At 45.8% G+C, this 23,577-nt stretch overlaps 1 protein-coding gene across 1 annotated transcript in view; it reads left to right on the plus strand.

Annotated features, from left to right (window-relative positions):
- Positions 1 to 23,577, plus strand: part of LOC141085641 (cytoplasmic phosphatidylinositol transfer protein 1-like) — a 224,428-nt gene that overhangs the window by 67,349 nt on the left and 133,502 nt on the right. The window contains exon 2 of the mRNA XM_073571180.1: positions 21,197 to 21,345. Within this exon, the coding sequence (XP_073427281.1) occupies positions 21,197 to 21,345 (149 nt within the window). The remainder of the gene's footprint in view (positions 1 to 21,196; positions 21,346 to 23,577) is intronic.

The raw sequence follows: 23,577 nt of genomic DNA on the forward strand, positions 1-23,577 counted from the left end.
CCAAAGTGACTAGAGGATAAGGGAGATTTTGAATCTCTGCACACACTTTTGGACACTGGATGGACACTTTTGGATTGTGTGAGGCCCACTGATATCTGAGCGCTATGTCACAGGCTCGATGGCACAGCTGTGACCAAAGTGACTAGAGGATAAGGGAGATTTTGAATCTCTGCACACACTTTTGGACACTGGACACTTTTGGATTGTGTGAGGCCCACTGATATCTGAGCGCTATGTGACAGGCTCGATGGCACAGCTGTGACCAAAGTGACTAGAGGATAAGGGAGATTTTGAATCTCTGCACACACTTTTGGACACTGGATGGACACTTTTGGATTGTGTGAGGCCCACTGATATCTGAGCGCTATGTGACAGGCTCGATGGCACAGCTGTGACCAAAGTGACTAGAGGATAAGGGAGATTTTGAATCTCTGCACACACTTTTGGACACTGGACACTTTTGGATTGTGTGAGGCCCACTGATATCTGAGCGCTATGTGACAGGCTCGATGGCACAGCTGTGACCAAAGTGACTAGAGGATAAGGGAGATTTTGAATCTCTGCACACACTTTTGGACACTGGATGGACACTTTTGGATTGTGTGAGGCCCACTGATATCTGAGCGCTATGTGACAGGCTCGATGGCACAGCTGTGACCAAAGTGAATAGAGGATAAGGGAGATTTTGAATCTCTGCACACACTTTTGGACACTGGATGGACACTTTTGGATTGTGTGAGGCCCACTGATATCTGAGCGCTATGTGACAGGCTCGATGGCACGCTGTGACCAAAGTGACTAGAGGATAAGGGAGATTTTGAATCTCTGCACACACTTTTGGACACTGGACACTTTTGGATTGTGTGAGGCCCACTGATATCTGAGCGCTATGTGACAGGCTCGATGGCACAGCTGTGACCAAAGTGACTAGAGGATAAGGGAGATTTTGAATCTCTGCACACACTTTTGGACACTGGATGGACACTTTTGGATTGTGTGAGGCCCACTGATATCTGAGCGCTATGTGACAGGCTCGATGGCACAGCTGTGACCAAAGTGACTAGAGGATAAGGGAGATTTTGAATCTCTGCACACACTTTTGGACACTGGACACTTTTGGATTGTGTGAGGCCCACTGATATCTGAGCGCTATGTGACAGGCTCGATATCACAGCTGTGACCAAAGTGACTAGAGGATAAGGGAGATTTTGAATCTCTGCACACACTTTTGGACACTGGATGGACACTTTTGGATTGTGTGAGGCCCACTGATATCTGAGCGCTATGTGACAGGCTCGATGGCACAGCTGTGACCAAAGTGACTAGAGGATAAGGGAGATTTTGAATCTCTGCACACACTTTTGGACACTGGACACTTTTGGATTGTGTGAGGCCCAATGAATATCTGAGCGCTATGTGACAGGCTCGATGGCACAGCTGTGACAAAAGTGACTAGAGGATAAGGGAGATTTTGAATCTCTGCACACACTTTTGGACACTGGATGGACACTTTTGGATTGTGTGAGGCCCACTGATATCTGAGCGCTATGTGACAGGCTCGATGGCACAGCTGTGACCAAAGTGACTAGAGGATAAGGGAGATTTTGAATCTCTGCACACACTTTTGGACACTGGATGGACACTTTTGGATTGTGTGAGGCCCACTGATATCTGAGCGCTATGTGACAGGATCGATGGCACAGCTGTGACCAAAGTGACTAGAGGATAAGGGAGATTTTGAATCTCTGCACACACTTTTGGACACTGGACACTTTTGGATTGTGTGAGGCCCAATGAATATCTGAGCGCTATGTGACAGGCTCGATGGCACAGCTGTGACAAAAGTGACTAGAGGATAAGGGAGATTTTGAATCTCTGCACACACTTTTGGACACTGGATGGACACTTTTGGATTGTGTGAGGCCCACTGATATCTGAGCTCTATGTGACAGGCTCGATGGCACAGCTGTGACCAAAGTGACTAGAGGATAAGGGAGATTTTGAATCTCTGCACACACTTTTGGACACTGGATGGACACTTTTGGATTGTGTGAGGCCCACTGATATCTGAGCGCTATGTGACAGGCTCGATGGCACAGCTGTGACCAAAGTGACTAGAGGATAAGGGAGATTTTGAATCTCTGCACACACTTTTGGACACTGGACACTTTTGGATTGTGTGAGGCCCACTGATATCTGAGCGCTATGTGACAGGCTCGATGGCACAGCTGTGACCAAAGTGACTAGAGGATAAGGGAGATTTTGAATCTCTGCACACACTTTTGGACACTGGATGGACACTTTTGGATTGTGTGAGGCCCACTGATATCTGAGCGCTATGTGACAGGCTCGATGGCACAGCTGTGACCAAAGTGACTAGAGGATAAGGGAGATTTTGAATCTCTGCACACACTTTTGGACACTGGATGGACACTTTTGGATTGTGTGAGGCCCACTGATATCTGAGCGCTATGTGACAGGCTCGATGGCACAGCTGTGACCAAAGTGACTAGAGGATAAGGGAGATTTTGAATCTCTGCACACACTTTTGGACACTGGACACTTTTGGATTGTGTGAGGCCCAATGGATATCTGAGCGCTATGTGACAGGCTCGATGGCACAGCTGTGACAAAAGTGACTAGAGGATAAGGGAGATTGGATTGCTTTTAAAAAAGAGGTTTGCGGAGCAGTGGGTAAACAGCAATGCAGGAATGTCAGGAAGCCTTAGAAGGCAGCCCAACAACCAACACCACTGATACACCACTATATAGCCTCCCCTTGCACTGCACACACAGTGACTGGTGTGTTGTGCAGGCCAAATTGCTAGCAGCAGAAGCAGTTTTTTTGTCTTCTCAGCAGGACAAAAAAAAAAATTGGGATTGCTTTTAAAAAAGCAGTTTGCGGAGCAGTGGGTAAACAGCAATGCAGGAATGTCAGGAAGCCTTAGAAGGCAGCCCAACAACCAACACCACTGATACACCACTATATAGCCTCCCCTTGCACTGCACACACAGTGACTGGTGTGTTGTGCAGGCCAAATCGCTAGCAGCAGAAGCAGTTTTTTTGTCTTCTTCCCTGCCTAACGCTCTCCCTACAGAATCAGCAGCAACCTCTCCCTATACTAAGATCGGCAGAAGTAAAATGGCGGTCGGCGTGCATGCCCTTTTATACCCCCTGTGACGCCCACCAAAGCAAGCCAATCACTTGCATGCCCTTCTGAAAGATGGTGGTGACCCGTGCCTATGTCATCACGTTGCCCACAGTGTCCGTGGATCCTGATTGGCTGAAAAAGAGCGCAAAACAAACTTTTGAAACGCGACTTTGGCGTGTAAGTCGCCGACCTCGTGGCCGACCTCATCCTAGGGTCGGGTTTCGTTTCATGAAACCCGACTTTGCCAAAAGTCGGCGACTTTTGAATTTTTTCGACTCGTTTCGCTCAACTCTAGTAGGAAGAGTGCAGTGTGGCACTTCTTTGTCCAAAATTCTACTGATGAGGCAAAGGTTACCTGTAAGAAGTGCGGAAGGACCTTTAGCCGAGGTAAACAACTCAGAAATTTGAATACCAGTTGCATGCTTAGACATTTAATCAACATGCACTTGCAAGCGTGAACGGACTACAAAACCTCAGGTAGCACATGTGCACCTGCTCCAACTGAAAGTAGCCAGCAACGCTCCATCGCTTCCCCCACTATAAGACCACCGTCACCGTTAAGCACACCACCAGCACTAAATGTTCAGGTATCGTCGCAAGGCCAAAGCACTCAGGGAATCACAATGGCTTTGCAACACAACACAGAATGTAGGCCATCACCACCAATACCATCACCAACCCCGTCTCACTCCGTCCGGTCCACCGCTACTTCCCCCATATGCAGCTCTCCAGTCCAGCTCACCCTACCAGACACTCTGAGTAGGACAAGAAAGTATGCATCCTCTCATCCGCGTACACTGTGTTTGAATGCCTACATTGCCAAACTAAGCTCATTAGAGATGATGCCCTACCGTTTGGTTGAAAGCAAAGCTTTCCGCGAGCTCATGGCCTACGCAGTATCACGTTATGACCTACCCAGTCGGTACTTCTTTTCTCGAAAAGCCATCCTAGCCCTCCACCTGCATGTGAAAGACCGCATTGTCCATGCACTCAAGCAATCAGTGAGTGGAAAGGTGCACCTCACAACAGATGCATGGTCCAGTAGGCATGGCCAGGGCCGTTACGTGTCCATCACTGCGCACTGGGTTAATGTGGTGGATGCAGGCTCACAGGGGACAGTGGCGGTGGAACAGTGCTGCCTAGCCCACGGTATAGGAATCAGTTGGCTGTAGGCTTTCGACCCTCCTCCATTAGCGAAAGCTCGTCCACAGAGCGCAGTCGCACGAGCACTCCATCCGCAGCTGGCAGTGTTGCACACTATCGAACAACTAGTGGTAAGCGTCAGCAGGCTGTGTTAAAGATGATGTCTTTGGGCGACAACAGACACACCGCGGATGTACTGGCCAACTACTTGCAGCGACAAAGTAAGCCATGGCTGGGCACTCTACATTTTGAGCCAAGCAAGGTAGACAGTGATATCGGCAGGAATTTTGTGGCAGCCATAGCCCGTGCAAAACTCACACACATACCTTGCCTGGCTCACACTTTGAACCTGGTGGTGCAGTGCTTCCTTAATAATTATCCGGAGTTAACATCCCTGCTCCATAAGGTGCGAAGACTGTGCTCGCACATCCGTCGCTCAAACGTCCACTCCACTCGTATGCAGAAGCTGCAGCAATTGCTCCACCTCCCCATGCATCGCCTAATCATAGACGTTGCAACAAGGTGGAACTCCACCCTGCACATGGTTGAGAGGCTGTGCGAACAGAGGCAGGATGTAATGCATTTGTGGGAGGATAAATGGGCAGGCAGTTTGAGGGAAGACATGGAATTGTCGGGTGTGCAGTGGTCAAAGCTGAAAGACCTCTGTAAAGTCCTTCAGTGTTTTGAGGAATGCACACGGCTGGTAAGCGCAGACGACGCCATCATAAGCATGAGCATCCCACTTATGCGTCTGCTCATGCAAAGTTTGATGCACATTAAGGATCTGGCATCTGCAGCGGAGGAGGAACAGGAGGAGGAGGAGGGAAGCTTGCTGACAGTCAGCCATTGTCTGGTCAGGGAACTGTCCTGGACGAGGTGGAGGAGGAAGAGTAAGAGGAGGAGGATGAGGGGGATGATTATTTTGGGCAGGTGGATGCTTCCCAGGGGGCAAGAGAAAATGTTGGCATTCCAAGGTCAGGTACAGTGTTGGGTGCGTGACTGTAGGGATGTGGATTTACCAGAAAGTGCAGTGCATTATTGACACCTGGAACATTGGCAAACATGTGCGATTATGCCTTGCAGATCCTAAAAAAGGGACCCCCGTATTGCCAAAATGATGACGGATGATGTCTACTGGCTGGCCAGCATCCTCGATCCACGCTGCAAAGGCAAATTACACAACATCATGCCACAGGAGAACCTAGAGATAATATTGGCTAACAAACAAGCAACTCTGGTAGACCGTTTGTTTGATGCTTTCCCAGCACACAGCAGCGGTGCTGGTTCTCCCACGAGCCGTAGTGGGCACAACGGAAGAGGTGTTAGTGGTGCACACAGCTGAAGTGGCGTTGGAGACGGGTTTAATGACCATGTTGTGGAATGATTTCTCAAGTACCGCTCACACGACTGCTAATACTGCATCGATTACAAGTGACTGGAGACAGCAGTTGTCAACTATGGTTACAAACTACTTCTCCCATATCAATGTTCTCCCTCACAGGTCATTCCCCTTTGACTATTGGGCCTCTAAACTGGACACCTGGCCTGAATTGGACACTATGCTTTACAGGAGCTCGCTTGCCCTGCTGCTAGTGTGTTATCTGAAAGAGTCTTCAGTGCTGCTGGATCAATCCTGACAGAAAAAAGGACCCGTCAGTCGACCCAAAATGTTGATGATCTAACCTTCATTAAAATGAACCATGCATGGGTTTTAAAGGATTTTGTCCCACCTTCCCCTGATGACACATAGGTTGCCAGAAAACTGCCTCGCTTTTGTCCTCCTCTTCCTCGGACTTGCCCAATTCCGCCATTTGCAGCAGCCGAATGTCCAGCCTACACATCAACATATGCCATTTTTTAAACCTTCCTAACTGGGCTGCCCCCTCCCCCAAGGGCTGGGGTCAACACCTGGCACACCCGGGCAAGTGCCGTTGCTCTGAACAGGTGGATGAGCCCACTGAAGGCCAACGGCACTGGCACAGGGCCCCTCATAGTACAATTCAGTGTCTCTGATGGTGGGGGGGCCCACTCGCCGTCAGACACACCAGCGTACTATGAGGGGCCCTGTGCCAGTACCATCGCCCACGAGTGTGCCCCCCCCGCTTGGTCATGGCTACAGCACTTGCAAGTTGCAATACTTACCTCTCCCTGCTCCACCGCTGTGTAGTCTGGGCAGTTAAATCCTTCACAGGGACGGCCACAAGAAATTTGGTGTATTGATCGATGATGGTTAAGATGTAGCTATGGCCTGTCCTGCTGGCCTCTACCTTCAGATGATCAATGGCTACCATTTGTAATGGACGTCAACTTACAAGCGGATGCAGTGGTGCTTTATGATCACATGTCACAGTGTGATAGTCACAGACGTGTGACATTCCTGCCACCATTGTTCAATGTCTCCTCTCATGCCAATCCAATAGAATTGCCTATTGCCTGTGGCTTCTGTCTTTTGCATTCCAAAATGACCAGACACATCATGATAGGCAGAGAGGACCATGTCTACATCTCTCCCTGTGATCACAATTTGATGGAGACGAGTAACAGTGATGTGATCCACGCTACTGCGATAAAGTAATCCTTTCTTCACAAAGAACCATTTTCGCTGTCTCCACAGACACAGTAATTGAGGGTCTGCATCGCCTCTGCAACATCTACCGGGAGGTTTTCCCACGATGAGTAATTCCCAAATTTCTGCTAACACTCGACTTTCCACCTGTACTTGTATCCATGTAGTTTCCAAGTTTCCAGTAGCAGAGAGTCTGGACTGGCTTACTGAGATTGAAATATATACGAAGATTTAAAAGTACCACAACACTGTATACTGTTGCACGCTTCGACTACCTTTCCCTTTTTCTACCTTTTAAATTCTGGTTTGATACATAGTGAGCCTGTGCCTGACTCCGGAAGTATAGACAGAAATTTACAATTACCCCTAGACTGGGTACACCTGGTATGTGCGGATACAGTACCTTTGTTCAAAATTTTTTATTACGGTATCATCCATAGTGAGGGTGTGTGGTTTATGCCTTCTATATATACAGTGAATCATAGATACCAATTTTTACCCTATACAGCTTGTATTTTGTTATACAGTACCTTTGTTCAACATTTAGTATTACGGTCAAATCCATACTGATTAAGCGTCTGAGAGTGACTACGCAACTATGTATATGGAGATTTCAATTGTACCCTATAATATATATACTTGCTATCCAGTACCTTTTTTAGTATGGTCAAACCCAGACTGAGTGAGCGTCTGAGGGTGACTCCGGAAATATATGTTAGGCATCGGGTTCCTGTCGCTGCACAGTGGGAATCCCAAGCCTTACTTCCGGCGGTCTCCCATTCCTCTCCAACCGCAGAAGAGGTTGCTCAGTAAACTCGTCAGTCCCAGTGCTCTGCCCAGACCAGTTCCGTGGGTTTGCTTGCTGCTGCCCCTCTGGCACAGCTATGGTAATGCATGCTGCTCAGCAGCAAGATTCTCCAGGGACTAAGTCCCCATGTCAGGCCACTGAGCATGCCCGTGGAGTGATCTCCCATTGGAGATCAAGGGTCACGTGCTCAGGTCCTGCTCATGTTCGGATTGGCCCATCCGAGAAGCCAGGAAGGTGTCGGACGCTCGCGGCTATAAAAGGTTCGCTTGGCCGCTCGGCCATGTGCTAGGATAGCCTGTATTTTCAGACTATAAGGAGTGAGTGGTGTATGCACGTATGAATGTCTCTGGTGACTGACTCATTATGAAACCCCTACCCTTGGTACCCATGTGTTGTGCAGCCTAGCCTGCTAGCGCCCAGGCTTAGGCAGGCCAGAGTTTGAGTCAGGCATTAACCATCATCAGTGACTCGACACGCCTCTGTGCCCCGTGCTCCACACTCCATAATCAGCGTCTATAGCGGCGCTCGTGGCAGCGACGCCGTGCGCTCAGTGGGCCTAGAAGGACTCTAACCCCGTGTCCTTGGGGTAGAGTTCTGTGGTCGCTTGCTGTGTGTTTTTTGGCCGGGCTCTGTGAGTTAAACAGGCTCCGTCATCCACGTTCAGCGGCTGAGCGGCTCTGTGAATTAACAGAGTCCGCTCCTGTTCACATTGGGTGACGTAACCCACGTGTGACTGTTTTTACTCCGCTCTATTCTTCCGCCATTACCTAGCAGCAGTGTTCCACCTCTGCACAGTGGACCCCGGGCTGCGAGCGCACCTACTATTATTTTATAATTTGGTGCATTCCGCCAGTCCTAACATTATCCTAGCGCCAGGGTCTGGTTAGTAATGGCGGGCGAACAGCGACTGCTGCAGTACATCCGGCAGCTGCAGGGCAGGTTGGCGGCTCTCGAGTGTCCAGCCTCAGCTGCGGATGTTACTGCGGTCGCTGTTCAGGCAGCCGCAGAGGCTGTCTCCCGTGTGACCACTGCCATCCCTGCCCCAACTTTGTCCCGCCTCCCACTACCCGAGAAGTTCTCAGGTGATAGTGCCTCTTGTAGGGGTTTCGTGAGCCAGTGCTCGATACAGCTGGAGCTGCTGGCAGCATGATTCCCCTCCAAGCGGGCCAAAGTGGGATTTATTATTTCCCTCTTGTCAGGCAGGGCTTTGGAGTGGGCCACACCGCTGTGGGAGCGTGGTGATCATGTGGTGCAGAGTGCCTCTCGGTTCTTGGACACTCTGAAGCATGTCGTCCTGGGACCGTGAGTCACCCATGACACCGCGCTCCGGCTGCTGGCATTGTCACAGGGTTCGTCCATGGTCAGCCACTTTGCCATCCAGTTTTGGACGCTGGCTTCGGAGTTAGAGTGGCCAGATAAGGTCCTCATTCCGACATTCTGGAGAGGTTTGGCTGGCCATGTGAAGGACGCTCTGGCCACCAGGGAGATTCCTGCTACACTGGAGGAGCTTATCACGTCTCCACCCATATAGACCTTCGCCTTGCCGAGCGAAGGTTGTAGCGGTCCCAGTGTAGGCAGAGGTTTAGGTTGGCACCCAGTTTTGCTAAACCTCTGGAATCTCCCGATTGGGCGTCCGAGCGTCAGGGGGCTTCCCATGAGGGATCCAGGCCCCGGCCCGCTCGAGCCCCTGTGATCTGTCATGGTTGCCAGCAGTCCAGTCACTTTGCCAACCAGTGCCCACAGCGGCGGGGAAGACGCTCGCACCTAGTGGCCGTAGGAGGCAGCTCACTAGAATCCGTGGCGTTTTCCTCTAAGTTGTTCTTTAAGGGGACACTTGGGTTTGGTTCTTCCACTCTGGCGGTGGAGGTTTGTGTGGATTCCGGAGCGGAGGGCAATTTTAAGTCATCTGCCTTCGCTCAACGGCACGCGATACCACTGCTTATGATGTCCAAGCCAGTCACCATCAGAGTAGTGAATGGCGCGACTCTGCCCTCACAGATTACCCACCAAACCGCTCCACTGTTACTCTCGGTGTCTCCATCTCATCAGGAGACGATATCCCTCCTCGTCATGGCCGAGGGTATCGATCAGGTCCTTCTAGGGGTCCCCTGGTTGCGGTATCACTCTTCCCATATAGAGTGGTCCTCGGGGAGAATTCTTGGTTGGAGTAAGTCATGTGAGGGTAGATGTCTAAACACTATCGACAGTATGCGGACGTGTTCTCCAAAAAGGCGGTGGAGACACTTCCACCGCATCATCCCTTTGACTGTCCTATTGACCTCTTGCCTGGTGCTGAGCCTCCCCGGGGTCGAGTCTATCCCCTTTCTCTCCCAGGGACAGAGGCCATGTCTCAATACATCAGGGAGAATCTGGCAAGAGGATTCATTAGGAAGTCAGTGTCACCAGCGGGGGCGGGATTCTTCTTCGTCCAGAAGAAGAGTGGGGAACTATGTCCTTGCATCGATTACAGGGGTCTTAACGTCATCACCGTTAAGAATAAGTATCCTCTACCCCTGATATCAAAGCTGTTTGATAGGCTACGGGGAGCGAGAGTGTTTACCAAACTTGATCTGCGGGGGGGCTTACAACCTGATTTGCATCCGTGATGTGGGCGAATGGAAAACAGCATTTAACACCAGAGACAGGCACTATGAAAATCTGGTGATGCCCTTCGGGCTCTGTAATGCCCCAGCCGTCTTCGAAGACTTTGTGAACGATATCTTCCGGGATATGCTTACCACCTCGGTAGTAGTCTATCTGGATGACATTCTCATCTACTCTCCAGATATTGACTCCCACCAGAGAGATGTTTGCAAAGTTTTTGACCTCCTGAGGGCAAACTCCCTCTTTGCCAAGTTGGAGAAGTGTGTGTTTGAGCAGGAGTTCTTGCCTTTCTTGGGCTATATCATCTCTGCCCAGGGTTTGGCCATGGATCCTGCCAAGCTACAGGCGGTGATGGATTGGTAGGAACCCCATTCTCTCAAAGCGGTGCAGCACTTTATGGGGTTCATAAATTACTATCGCCAATTCATTCCCCACTTCTCAACTTTGGTAGCGCCCTTTGTAGCCCTCACCAAGAAGGGTGCAAACCCCAAGTTGTGGTCAGAACCTGTCTCCAAGGCCTTCTCCTCTATTCATTTCGTTAGCGCTCCCATTCTACATCGCCCCGATGTGGATAGACCCTTCATTCTGGAGGTGGATGCCTCTTCCGTCGGTGCTGGAGCGGTCCTGTTCCAGAAGGACTCGCAAGGTCGGAAGCACCTATGCTTCTTCTTCTCCAAGACCTTCACACTGGTGGAGAGGAATTATTCCATCGGGGACAGGGAGTTGCTAGCAATGAAGTTGGCCTTTTCTGAGTGGAGACACCTCTTGGAGGGGGCTCGCCACCCTTTCCAGGTGTTCACCGACCACAAGAATTTGGTCTATTTACAAACAGCCCAGCGGCTGAATTCTCGCCAGGCCAGATGGTCCTTGTTCTTCTCCCGATTCCACTTCACCCTGCATTTTCTCTCAGGGAGAAGAATGTCCGGGCCGATGCTCTCTCCCGCTCCGTGGTGTCATCGGAGGAGGAGTAGCCTCGGCTGATAGTCCCGTCTGAGAGCCTGAGGACCGTGGCTCCAGTCGCCCTCGAGTCTGTACCTCCGGGCACTCCGCGCGCTCAGTGTGCCTAGAAGGACTCTAATCCCGTGTCCTTGGGGTAGAGTTCTGTGGCCGCTTGCTGTGCGCTCTTTAGCCAGGCTCTGTGAGTTAAACAAGCTCCGGCATCCACGTTCAGCGGCTGTGCGGCTCTGTGAATTAACAGAGTCCGCTCCTGTTCACATTGGGTGACGTAACCCATGTGTGACTGTTTTTACGCAGCTCTATTCTTCCGCCATTACCTAGCAGCAGTGTACCACCTCTGCATGGTGGACCCCGGGCTGCGAACGCGCCTACTATTATTTTATAATTTGGTGCGTTCACCCAGTCCTAACAATATATATCGAGATTTCAAATTTGGCCAACACTGTATACAGCTGTACGCTTCTGATACAGTAACCTTTTTAGCTATTTAGATTCTGGTGTAATCCATGATGAGCCTGTGAACCTCTGTCTGTTACTCCAGAAATATATTTGGAGCTTTAAGATTACTCCAACACTGTATACAGCTGTACACTTGTGTTACATTACCCATTTATAGCTTTTCATATTCTTGTGTAATCCATACTGGGCCTGAGAGCGTTTGTGTCTGCCTCCTGAAATGTATACGGAGATTCAGAATGTTTACACCATACTATATACACTCACTGGCCACTTTATTAGGTACACCTGTCCAACTGTGTGTTAAGACTTAATTTCTAATCAGCCAATCACATGGCGGCAACTCAGTGCATTTAGGCATGTAGACATGGTCAAGACAATCTCCTGCAGTTCAAACCGAGCATCAGTATGGGGAAGAAAGGTGATTTGAGTGCCTTTGAACGTGGCATGATTGTTGGTGCCAGAAGGGCTGGTCTGAGTATTTCAGAAACTGCTGATCTACTGGGATTTTCACGCACAACCATCTCTAGGGTTTACAGAGAATGGTCCGAAAAAGAAAAAAAATCCAGTGAGCGGCAGTTCTGTGGCCGGAAATGCCTTGTTGATGCCAGAGGTCAGAGGAGAATGGGCATACTGGTTCGAGCTGATAGAAAGGCAACAGTGACTCAAATTGCCACCCGTTACAACCAAGGTAGGCAGAAGAGCATCTCTGAACGCACAGTGCGTCGAACTTTGAGGCAGATGGGCTACAGCAGCAGAAGACCACACTGGGTACCACTCCTCTCAGCTAAGAACAGGCATCTGATGGCTACTTTCAGCAGGATAATGCGCCATGTCATAAAGCTCGAATCATCTCAGATTGGTTTCTTGAACATGACAATGAGTTCACTGTACTCAAATGGCCTCCTCAGTCACCAGATCTCAATCCAATAGAGCATCTTTGGGATGTGGTGGAACGGGAGATTCGCATCAGGGATGTGCAGCCGACAAATCTGCGCCAACTGTGTGATGCCATCATGTCAATATGGTCCAAAATCTCTGAGGAATGCTTCCAGCACCTTGTTGAATCTCTGCCACGAAGAATTGAGGCAGTTCTGAAGGCAAAAGGGGGTCCAACCCGTTACTAGCATGGTGTACCTAATAAAGTGGCCAGTGAGTGTATACTTTGTAGCTGGTGATACTGTACCCTTTTTCAACTTTTTTTTTTATTGGGTAATCCATACTGAGCCTGTGAGCGTCTGTGTATGACTCATGAAATATATACAGAGATTTACTGTTATCCCTAGACTATATAGAGCTGTACGCTTCTGATACAGTACCATATATCTGCTGGGTTTTTGGGTCCATTTTCAAAAACATGAGGAAGTATGGTGGAAGAGGACGTGGGCATGGGGGGCCACCTGGTACAGGTGGTGGTGGTGGTGCATCTGCTGATAGTGCCAAAAACACAATAGCAGCTAAGGTAGGAGGTGTTGAGCCTGCGTCATGGTGTAGCTCTGGAAGGCCTGTTAGGCTCCCTTTTCTGGGAGTAGGCAGACTGCTTTTAAAGCCGGAGCATCAGGAACTGTTTGTGGCTTACATTGCTGAAACAGCCTCCAGCTCTATCGCCTCCTCTTCTGAAGTTTAAAAAAATGCAAGCACTGAGTCATCAGTGCAGGCTTCTGGTCAGGAGCAACCCTTTTCCTTGTGTCCTTCACCCACACCAAAAGTGAAGGATGCTGCAGCACACACTTCAGATTACTCCATGGAGCTCTTTTCACATACCATGCCTGGGTTAATTAAAAATGGGGCCCATCGTATACTGGAGCATTTCAAATAGGGGACATCAGACACTGGAGCAGCATTTATGGGGCCCATTATGCACTGGAGCATTAGAAATGGGGCCCATTATATATGGAGCATTATTTGGGCCCATCATTCACTGGAGCATCATCCATGAGGCCCATCATATACTGGAGCATTACAAATGGGGGACATCAGACACTGGCACAGCATTTACGGGGCGCATTATACACTGGATCATTAGAAATCGGGCCCATTATATATGGAGCATTATTTGGGCCCATCATACACTGGAGCATCATCCATGAGGCCCATCATATACTGGAGCATTCCAAATGGGTGACATCAGACACTGGAGCAGCATTTACGGGGCCCATTATACACTGGAGCAATAGAAATGGGGACCATTATATATGGAGCATTATTTGTGCCCATCATACACTGGAGCATCATCCATGAGGCCCATCATATACTGGAGCATTATATATGGGTCAGATCAGACACTGGAGCAGCATCTATGGGGCATATTATACACTGGAGCATTAGAAATGGATCATTATTTGGGCGCATCATACACTGGAACATCATCTATGAGGCCCACCATATACTGGAGCATTCCAAATGGGGGACATCAGACACTGGAGCAGCATTTACGGGGCCCATTATACACTGGAGCATTAGAAATGGTGCCCATTATATATGGAGCATTATTTGGGCCCATAACTCAGCATCGTCCATAGGAACCATCATATACTGTAGCATTATGTGGAGCTCATCATATACTGTATAGAACATTATATGTGACCAATTATTCTGCATGGAGAAATATATGGGGCTCATTATTCTGTTTGGCGCACAATGTGGTGGCCATAATACTGTATGGAGTAATATAATGTAATGTAATGTTTTTGAACTATTGTACAATTTAAAATAGGTCAGTCATGTCATGTAAGCAGTGAAGTATTTGTCATTGTACTATACCTATATTTCTGTGCCGTATCTGAGCATCATAAGTCTTGGTACGTGTTAAAGGGGCGCACTGACACTCTTTGGCCCAGGACACACGAAAACCTGGAGCCAGCCCTACCCCCCCACAACTTTAGCCAAATAACCCCCAGTTTTCAATGCGTAACTATTATTAGGAAGTAAATTAAGGTTGACAAGCTTCAGTAATAAGAATTGATGTTTTTGTCATTGAGATGGGCACTGTAGGTGTGTTTACTGTCCTCCACTCCCTGCCGACTTTGCTTCCCCTTTGGCTTGTATTGGGTTTCGTGTTTCAGTCGGACCCCGACTTTTCCCTATAGGCGGCCGATTTCGTTGGACCTGACTTTTGCAAAAGTCGGGTTTCATGAAACCCGACTCAACCCTAAAAAAGGCAAAGTCGATCATCTCTAATTCTAACTTGAACCCACCTGAAAAATTGCTTAATGGGAATCTGTTACCCCTTTTTTCGACTATTAGCTGTCGGCACCGACATCAGGGGCTTATCTACAGCATTCTGTAATGCTGTAGATAAGCCCACGATGTAACCTGAAAGATAGGAAAAAGAGTTATATTATACTCACCGGGGAGGGCGGTCCGGTCCGATGGGTGTCGCGGTCCGGTCCAGCGCCTCCCATCTGCATACGATGCCGTCCTTTTCTTCCCTTCCTGTTGTGGCTCCTGTGCAGGCACACTGCTCTGCCCTGTTGAGGGCAGAGCAGTGTGCCTGCACAGGAGCAACGACAGGAAGGGAAGAAGAGGACTGCATCGTATGAAGATGGGAGGCGCCGGACCGGACCGCGACACCCATCGGACCGGACCCCCCCCCCGGGGGAGTATAATCTAATGTGGTTTTTTTTATCTTTCAGGTTACATTGGGGCTTATCTACAGCATTACAGAATGCTGTAGATAAGCCCCTGGTGTCGGTGCCGGCAGCTAATAGTCGAAAAAAAGGGTGACAGATTCCCTTTAAAAGGCCAAAAAGAGTCAACATATTCATAGCAATGGGAAAAACAACTTTTGTCACTTCTTTTAAACACTTTAGGCTTCCGAAGCTGAGAAACGACAAAAAGAAGTGACCGGTCCATTCTTCTGGAGGCTTAAGCATGGAAGCCGCCACTATCTTATATTGTATATGAAATTAATTAATAAAAGGAGGTTTCACAAGTTTGTGTCTTCAGGATCGCACGCAGAGTCAGACTGGGTTGCCAAGGGTCCACCAGTAACATTGACTTTGGGGAGGCCCACTTTTCACCTTCAGACAATTATTACACTACCCTCGTTCACAAATTTGCCTATATCTCTATATAATAGTAAACTGGTTAGTTTGGTTAATGAATAATGAGATGCTGCTTTTCTCCGTGCAGAGAGAAGCAAGTGAAATATGCCAAGTACTGCCCATACAGTGCGGTTGGTGGCCAAGATCTGCAGAGGGGCCCACCAGGGGATTCCCCTGTTACCCTATGGGCCAGTCCGAGCCTGAGCACACTAAAGATTGGTAGTTCAGACCAGCGGCATGGTTGCATTGCAAATCCCAACTGTGCTCTTTCCCAGGCTGCTAGGAGACGCGCATGTAGATGCATATCCACTCTAGATTGTAAAAGAGTAACCTGATCAGAAATATGCTCCCTTGTCTACAGGACTTGTTGATAAATCATTTATATTTCTGGGAAGGTTTTCAAGAGATTATTGCCAGAAATGTGCCACTTATTATTACATAACAAACACGCAGTTTTTCTTTCTCTTTTCATTAGGGATTTTCTGGGCACTTCCTATGTAAACACTCGTTGTTTCATTGCCCAAATTAATGCATATTTTAGAAGCATAAATAATAGAGATCAGCTAATATTTGAAAAATTTGAATTTGCAATGTCAAATTTTTTCTAAAAATGTGTTTCGCCACGACTCACAAGTACTCCGAAGCCCCCCAACTGATCTGAAAACACTTGTGTAACAAGTCACATTTGGGAAGTTTGATTCCACCTGGAAAGTTTCAAATCTGAAATCCAGCCAAAAAAATGTTTTCAATTTTATTTCATAATGCAACATTGCTCATTAAAAGACACAGCTTTGTAATGAATATTAAACCAGAAATCCACCTCTTTCTTTCTCTAGGACTGATCTTTTACTCTCAATTCATGGGTAAAATCCGTATTCATCTTTTCACATTATTGAGATTGTAGATGGCGGTTGGTGCTTTTAAAGTTCAATGGAAAGGGAAGAGCTAGAAGCAGATCAAGAACCTTACGAGCACCAACTGTCATTTCCTAAGTAATAGCAAATCTGAATTCAGTGATTACAAATTGGACATGTGATTTGAGAATTTTTAAAATAAATGATCAGTCCGAGAGGAGAAATAAGTAAATTCCTCTGATAAGATGTATTGCAATTTATCTTATATTCATGTATACTATTAATGTCTGAAAAAAATGAAAATAATAGTTATTCTTTAACTGGAATCTGTCAGCAGTTTTTTGCTATGTAATCTGAGAGCACCATAATGAAGTGAAAGAGAGCCTGATTCCAGCACTGCGTTTTGCTGTTTCAATACAATCATTATTTTATCAGCAGGAGATTATCACTACAGTACTAGATGCCTCATGCTTCCTAGTCCAACCACTCCCCCAGCACTGATTAGCCACTTTCTGTCACTACACAATATACATTGGGAGTTGTGATGTGGGCGGTGATATACAGGGCTCAACAACTGAGGTCTGCCAGATCTGCCCAGGAGATCTGTGACTCCATCATAACTTCTGCACCCTGTAAACTAAGTGACACATTGCTGGAATCAGGATCTCTGTCCCTACATTGTGCTACTGTCAGATTACATATCAAAGCTGATTTCAAGGAGCTTCAATTCATTGGATGCCCGACAGCTATACTGGGCATGACCTTTGGTTTTGGCTAAAAAGTGAGAGGAGTACTGTATTTCCTATCTATAATAGTATCTCCATAGTTATTTTGTTATGTAAATCCTCAGTCTGATCGTCTCCAGAACCTGTTTTTTTATGCCTAGTAAATAAAGTGACACATTGTGAATTTGCATGTGTATAGACAAAAGTGCCTTCCTGTAGAGGCATGTGAACTCATGCATAGATTCTCTGTAGCATATCATAACAGCTCGTCGACAAGTGCTTCAAGGTCTGATGATGACAAAAGTCACAGACGTAGACTGACTTGGGCTAATAAGACATGTCCAGCAATGCCATGCAGGTTCATGGATGAATTATTACTAACTACATTGTTCTCAACCCAAAAGATGCTACGACCAAAGCAGATTAGTCAGTAGAAACTAACAGACAAGATGAGGCACATTGTATAAGTAGCATGACATAATGGAGCTGAGAATAGTCACTACTTCCACAGGCTTTAACCCATGATGTGCTCATCGACAGTCACTATGTAACCTGCAAGCGAGGGAGGCATGTATCATTGAGACAGCCCAAGTTTGGGGAAATCTGGCTGCTACTAGGGTGTCAAGGGCCCACTAGTAACCAACTTCAGGGCCCCAGTGTTCAGCTACATGCAAATGTGACATTATCCTTAATCACACATATATATATAGCAATGAAATGGGTAAATTGTTAAATGAATAAGTTGCTGCATTTGTCTGACGAAGGCAAGTCCGAAACGCGCGTCGGGGCGGACGCACATGTTTTTGAGCTTCTCCCTTTGTGGTGTCTCTATAAGGTACGGTACCATTGTAATTTTTTGTTCCATCCAGTCCATGCCAATACTAATGGCCATTTGTCCTTGCCACAATGCAGGCTGGATTTTCTGACACCTAGCCACTTGGTGCTTATTGAGGGTTTTGGAAATATACTCAATACTGTGAATACTATTTGCTAATGTGATGGTCACTGGCCACTATCTGCTCAAGTATGTTATTGCCATTTTGGCTCTTACCGTGTGTACTGCACACCTTTGTACCACATGCAATCCCTTTTTTCTTCCTCTTACCGGTAATTATATATATTCTACAATAAAGTAATTATATCTTTTACCACACTTTGGACTTTATGATCGTTTTTCTTTCCCCCTTTTCATGTCCCTCATTATGACAATCTGTCCATTATAGTCCATTATTTGGGTTGTAGTGTGGATATTCTTAATTAATTTTTTATACACTGACAATGTTACTAACACTGTTGTTGAGCAATCTTTAGTTTGTATATATATATATATATATATACAGTCATATGTAAAAGTTTGGGCACCCCTATTAATGTTAACCTTTTTTCTTTATAACAATTTTGGTTTTTGCAACAGCTATTTCAGTTTCATATATCTAATAACTGATGGACTCAGTTATATTTCTGGATTCAAATGAGGTTTATTGTACTAACAGAAAATGTGCAATCTGCATTTAAACAAAATTTGACCGGTGCAAAAGTATGGGCACCCTTATCATTTTCTTGATTTGAACACTCCTAACTACTTTTTACTGACTTCCTGAAGCACTAAATTGGTTTTGTAACCTCATTGAGCTTTGAACTTCATAGCCAGGTGTATCAAATCATGAGAAAAGGTATTTAAGGTGGCCACTTGCAAGTAGTTCTCCTATTTGATTCTCCTATGAAGAGTGGCATCATGGGCTCCTCAAAACAACTCTCAAATGATCTGAAAACAAAGATTATTCAACATAGCTTTTCAGGGGAAGGATACAAAAAGTTGTCTCAGAGATTTAACCTGTCAGTTTCCACTGTGAGGAATATAGTAAGGAAATGGAAGAACACAGGTACAGTTCTTGTTAAGCCCAGAAGTGGCAGGCCAAGAAAAATATCAGAAAGGCAGAGAAGAAGAATGGTGAGAACAGTCAAGGACAATCCACAGACCACCTCCAAAGACCTGCAGCTTCATCTTGCTGCAGATGGTGTCACTGTGCATCGGTCAACAATACAGCGCACTTTACACAAGGAGAAGCTGTATGGGAGAGTGATGCGAAAGAAGCCGTTTCTGCAAGCACGCCACAAACAGAGTCGCCTGAGGTATGCAAAAGCACATTTGGACAAGCCAGTTACATTTTGGAAGAAGGTCCTGTGGACTGATGAAGCAAAGATTGAGTTGTTTGGTCATACAAAACGGCGTTATGCATGGAGGCTAAAAAACACAGCATTCCAAGAAAAACACTATTTTTATGATGCTGCAGGTCTTTGGAGGTGTTCTGTGGATTGTCCTTGACTGTTCTCACCATTCTTCTTCTCTGTCTTTCTGATATTTTTCTTGGCCTGCCACTTCTGGGCTTAACAAGAACTGTACCTGTGTTCTTCCATTTCCTTACTATGTTCCTCACAGTGGAAACTGACAGGTTAAATCTCTGAGACAACTTTTTGTATCCTTCCCCTGAAAAGCTATGTTGAATAATCTTTGTTTTCAGATCATTTGAGAGTTGTTTTGAGGAGCCCATGATGCCACTCTTCATAGGAGAATCAAATAGGAGAACTACTTGCAAGTGGCCACCTTAAATACCTTTTCTCATGATTTGATACACCTGGCTATGAAGTTCAAAGCTCAATGAGGTTACAAAACCAGTTTAGTGCTTCAGGAAGTCAGTAAAAAGTAGTTAGGAGTGTTCAAATCAAGAAAATGATAAGGGTGCCCATACTTTTGCACCGGTCAAATTTTGTTTAAATGCAGATTGCAGATTTTCTGTTAGTACAATAAACCTCATTTGAATCCAGAAATATAACTGAGTCCATCAGTTATTAGATATATGAAACTGAAATAGCTGTTGCAAAAACCAAAATTGTTATAAAGAAAAAAGGTTAACATTAATAGGGGTGCCCAAACTTTTACATATGACTGTATATATATATAAATAAAGTATATTGTGCCAAGTACTGCTCATATAAGAGAATGATGGCCAACTCCTGCACTGGGGCCCACCAGAGGATTTTCCTATTCTCCAGTGGGCCAGTCCGAACCTGGTATTAGCACACTTTTCACCATTTTTGCAGTAATATTTCATTTGTTTTGTTTTTTTTATTTGCCGGATTACATTTTTGAAGTAGAGAATTTCTATGTAAAGTAATAATGACGTGAAATGAACGTCCTAGAAATGTTCACATATATGGAAGTAATAATTATTTCTCAGTCATTTTATTTTCACTATAGACCAGTAATTTATGTTTTGATGCCTTTGTGACCTATTTTTAGGTGCTTTTCATTTTATGCTCAGTGCTGCTTTAATTCCACATTGCGATGTATTCTGTGCTCCGCACCTTTCCTAATAACGGGTAAAGGTTATTAACAATGCAAAAAATGAACCTTTCTTTTAAAAGAAAGAGCAGCAGTGGGCGAGGAAGCTGTGATTTTCCTGCAGTTCTGTAGATTTAGATTATTGCAGTATATTCAAGAAAAAAAGCATAATTATATGGTAACTAGTTCTCTCCATTGTTTTTCTACCAGGCTTGACTTTTGTAGCAATATTGAAGTCAGTGGGAACTAATGCTGCTTGTCCGGACAAGAGAGCGATGTCAGTACTTCCCACGCTTTCCTCTGCCCGTGATTCTTTGCCTATGAGCAATGCGATGTCTAACAAGTTAGCATGCCCCAGATTCCCACCTGTTATAACATGCAGCTCGGCGTTGATTTCAGATTAAGTATGTAATTTAAAATATGGGAAAAAACTGGAAATTTTTCCACTAATGCACTCCAAGTCAGGTCAAACATTGCCGAAACATAAAAATCTGGTTGCGCCATGACTAGCTTCCATTGTGACCTGTTTCTTGTCTTTGTAGTACAGGATTGGACAGCTGTACATGATCAGCAAACACAGCCATGAGCAAAGTTCAGACGGAGAAGGGGTGGAAGTGATCATCAACGAACCTTATGACGATCCCAACCATGGCAAAGGACAATACACGGAGAAGAGGGTCTACCTAAACAGGTGAGTCATTACATAAAGGGCATAAAACACTTAGACACTATTGACAGAAAAAAATGTGTTAATGACTTCAGCAAATTTTTTTTTCCAGCACTTTAGTGTGTGGAGTTTAAATGTAAGCCCCTGCCCCCGTTTTAATACTCACCTTCCGGCAGCTTCGCCTTTTACCAACGATGCACCGGTTCTGCAGCACCATCTTGTGCCCGTAACGTCTGACTGTCCAGAAGTCAAAAGTTACATCACAGGAACTCAGTGCAAGGCTATAAGAGCCAGAACAAGGTTCTCATAGATTTATATTGAAAAGTGACCTCTGCGCCGCTCCATGAAATACTGGAGCTGCTGACAGGTCAGTTTTAGCTGGAGACCGACGGGAACAACACTGGAAAGGGATGCAGATGGCGGCAAGTGAATGTGAGACAAAGGGGCAGGGGAATTACATTTAAAGCGCCAATCCACTGGCACAATAAAAAAAAATGCTTGAGTGGTATTTTAATTCTCATTAGGTTACAGCTGGAATATTCTTTTTTTAAATCTTTCCTATAAGGAGTACAGGTGACTAAGTATGACTCTAATTTCCTCCTTTCCAGTGTCTGGCTTTAAGACAACTGGATAGAGCAGATGACTTTCTCACTGCTTTGTCCTATCTAAACTAGGACAAAACATGGCTTATGGGGTTGTTCACTACTTGGAGAACCCCTTCCACATAACCATAGTTCCCCCATGTAAAATAATAACAGCAATACTAACCTCCAATACGAGCACTGACATTCTCCAGAGGATCTGATGAGTCACTTAGTATAAAAAGAAACAAAAAAATTAGCACTACGCAGAAAAGTCAATATCTCTGGAACCACATGATGGGTTAAAAAAGAAAATGGAATACTTACGGGAACAGCTGGAATAAAATAAGGCTAAAAACTGGACACTTTTGACCTTAGAAGTGTTCATCTTTAACTTTCAATGAGACTTCGTAAGGAAGCACTCCCATCAAAATTTTTTATCCTCTTAATATATTGCTGTAATCATATTATATAGCACTATGTACTTACAATTGCTCATTTTGTCCTTCTACCCAGCTCATACTTCTCTTTTCCATTAGGCCTGTGACATTACTTAACATATGGCTATTCTGAATCTGAATCCTTCTAAGCGCTATGTAGAAACAGGAGGTCAATTTTCTCTGCACAAGTCATAAGTTAATGCAAAAGCTTATGGAAAGGGGTTGATTTTTGCAGGTAGAAGAGACTTCCTGTTTCTACACAGAGCAGAGAAATGAGAATAACTGGCTGGGGAGAAAGGCAAAATGAGCAATTATAAGTACACATTGCTGTATAATATGATGACTACAATATATTAAGAGGATAACAACTTTGATGGGAGGAGGGCTTCTTTAATTCTAGTTCTATTCTTGTTCCTGGTGGAAATAGAGGTGATAAATGGTAGAAAGTAGAGACTGAACTGACAGTTGATACATGAAACACCACTTTTGTAAAGCTTCTTAAGAAAAAAATTAAAAGATGCATACAAATACTGTGACAGCCCATTCATTAATACTTATATGATTTTCTGTTACAGTCGTAAGAAAAACTAATTACACCCTTTTTAAATTGTACGGCTTTGCTTATCAAGACGTTAGAAAAAAGACATCTGGTCCTCAGGAGGACTTAGAATTAGTTAAATATAGTATTAGAGGTACAGCAACACATGACAAAATCAACAAAGTCACTATTTATTTAACATAAACTGGTCCAAAATGCAAAAGCGGTGTGTGAAAAATTAAGTACACCCCCTGAATCAATAGATTTTAGGACCACCTTTAGCAGCAACAGCACAAAATAATCATTTTCTGTATGAATTTTCCAGTCTCTCATATCATTATGGAGGAATTATGGCCCACTCTCCTTTACAATTTTGCTTAAAGAAGTCTTCCATTACTTGGACAGCTCCTTGTCATACCCCAAGCTTGTGATTGACAAAATAAAAATGCTTATTTTCACCTCTCATGCTGGCGCCGTTCCTGAAGTGTGTCTGCATTTGCTCTCCCCTGGGTTCTTCTGTGGTTGTTGTGATTCGTGACCCCAGCGCACAATTAGTGCTGGCAACACTGTCCCCGCCTTCCATTGAATTGAACATGAAGAGGAAGTTAAAGATCAGCTGCAGCCCGGACTTCCTCTTCATGTTCCATTTGTCCGAACGCAGGACAGTGACACCAGTGCTGACTGGGTGCCAGGGTCA

The sequence above is a fragment of the Dendrobates tinctorius genome, unplaced genomic scaffold (genome assembly GCF_039654945.1).
Source record: "Dendrobates tinctorius isolate UK_male_01 unplaced genomic scaffold, ASM3965494v1 ptg000028l, whole genome shotgun sequence".
NCBI lineage: Eukaryota > Metazoa > Chordata > Amphibia > Anura > Dendrobatidae > Dendrobates > Dendrobates tinctorius.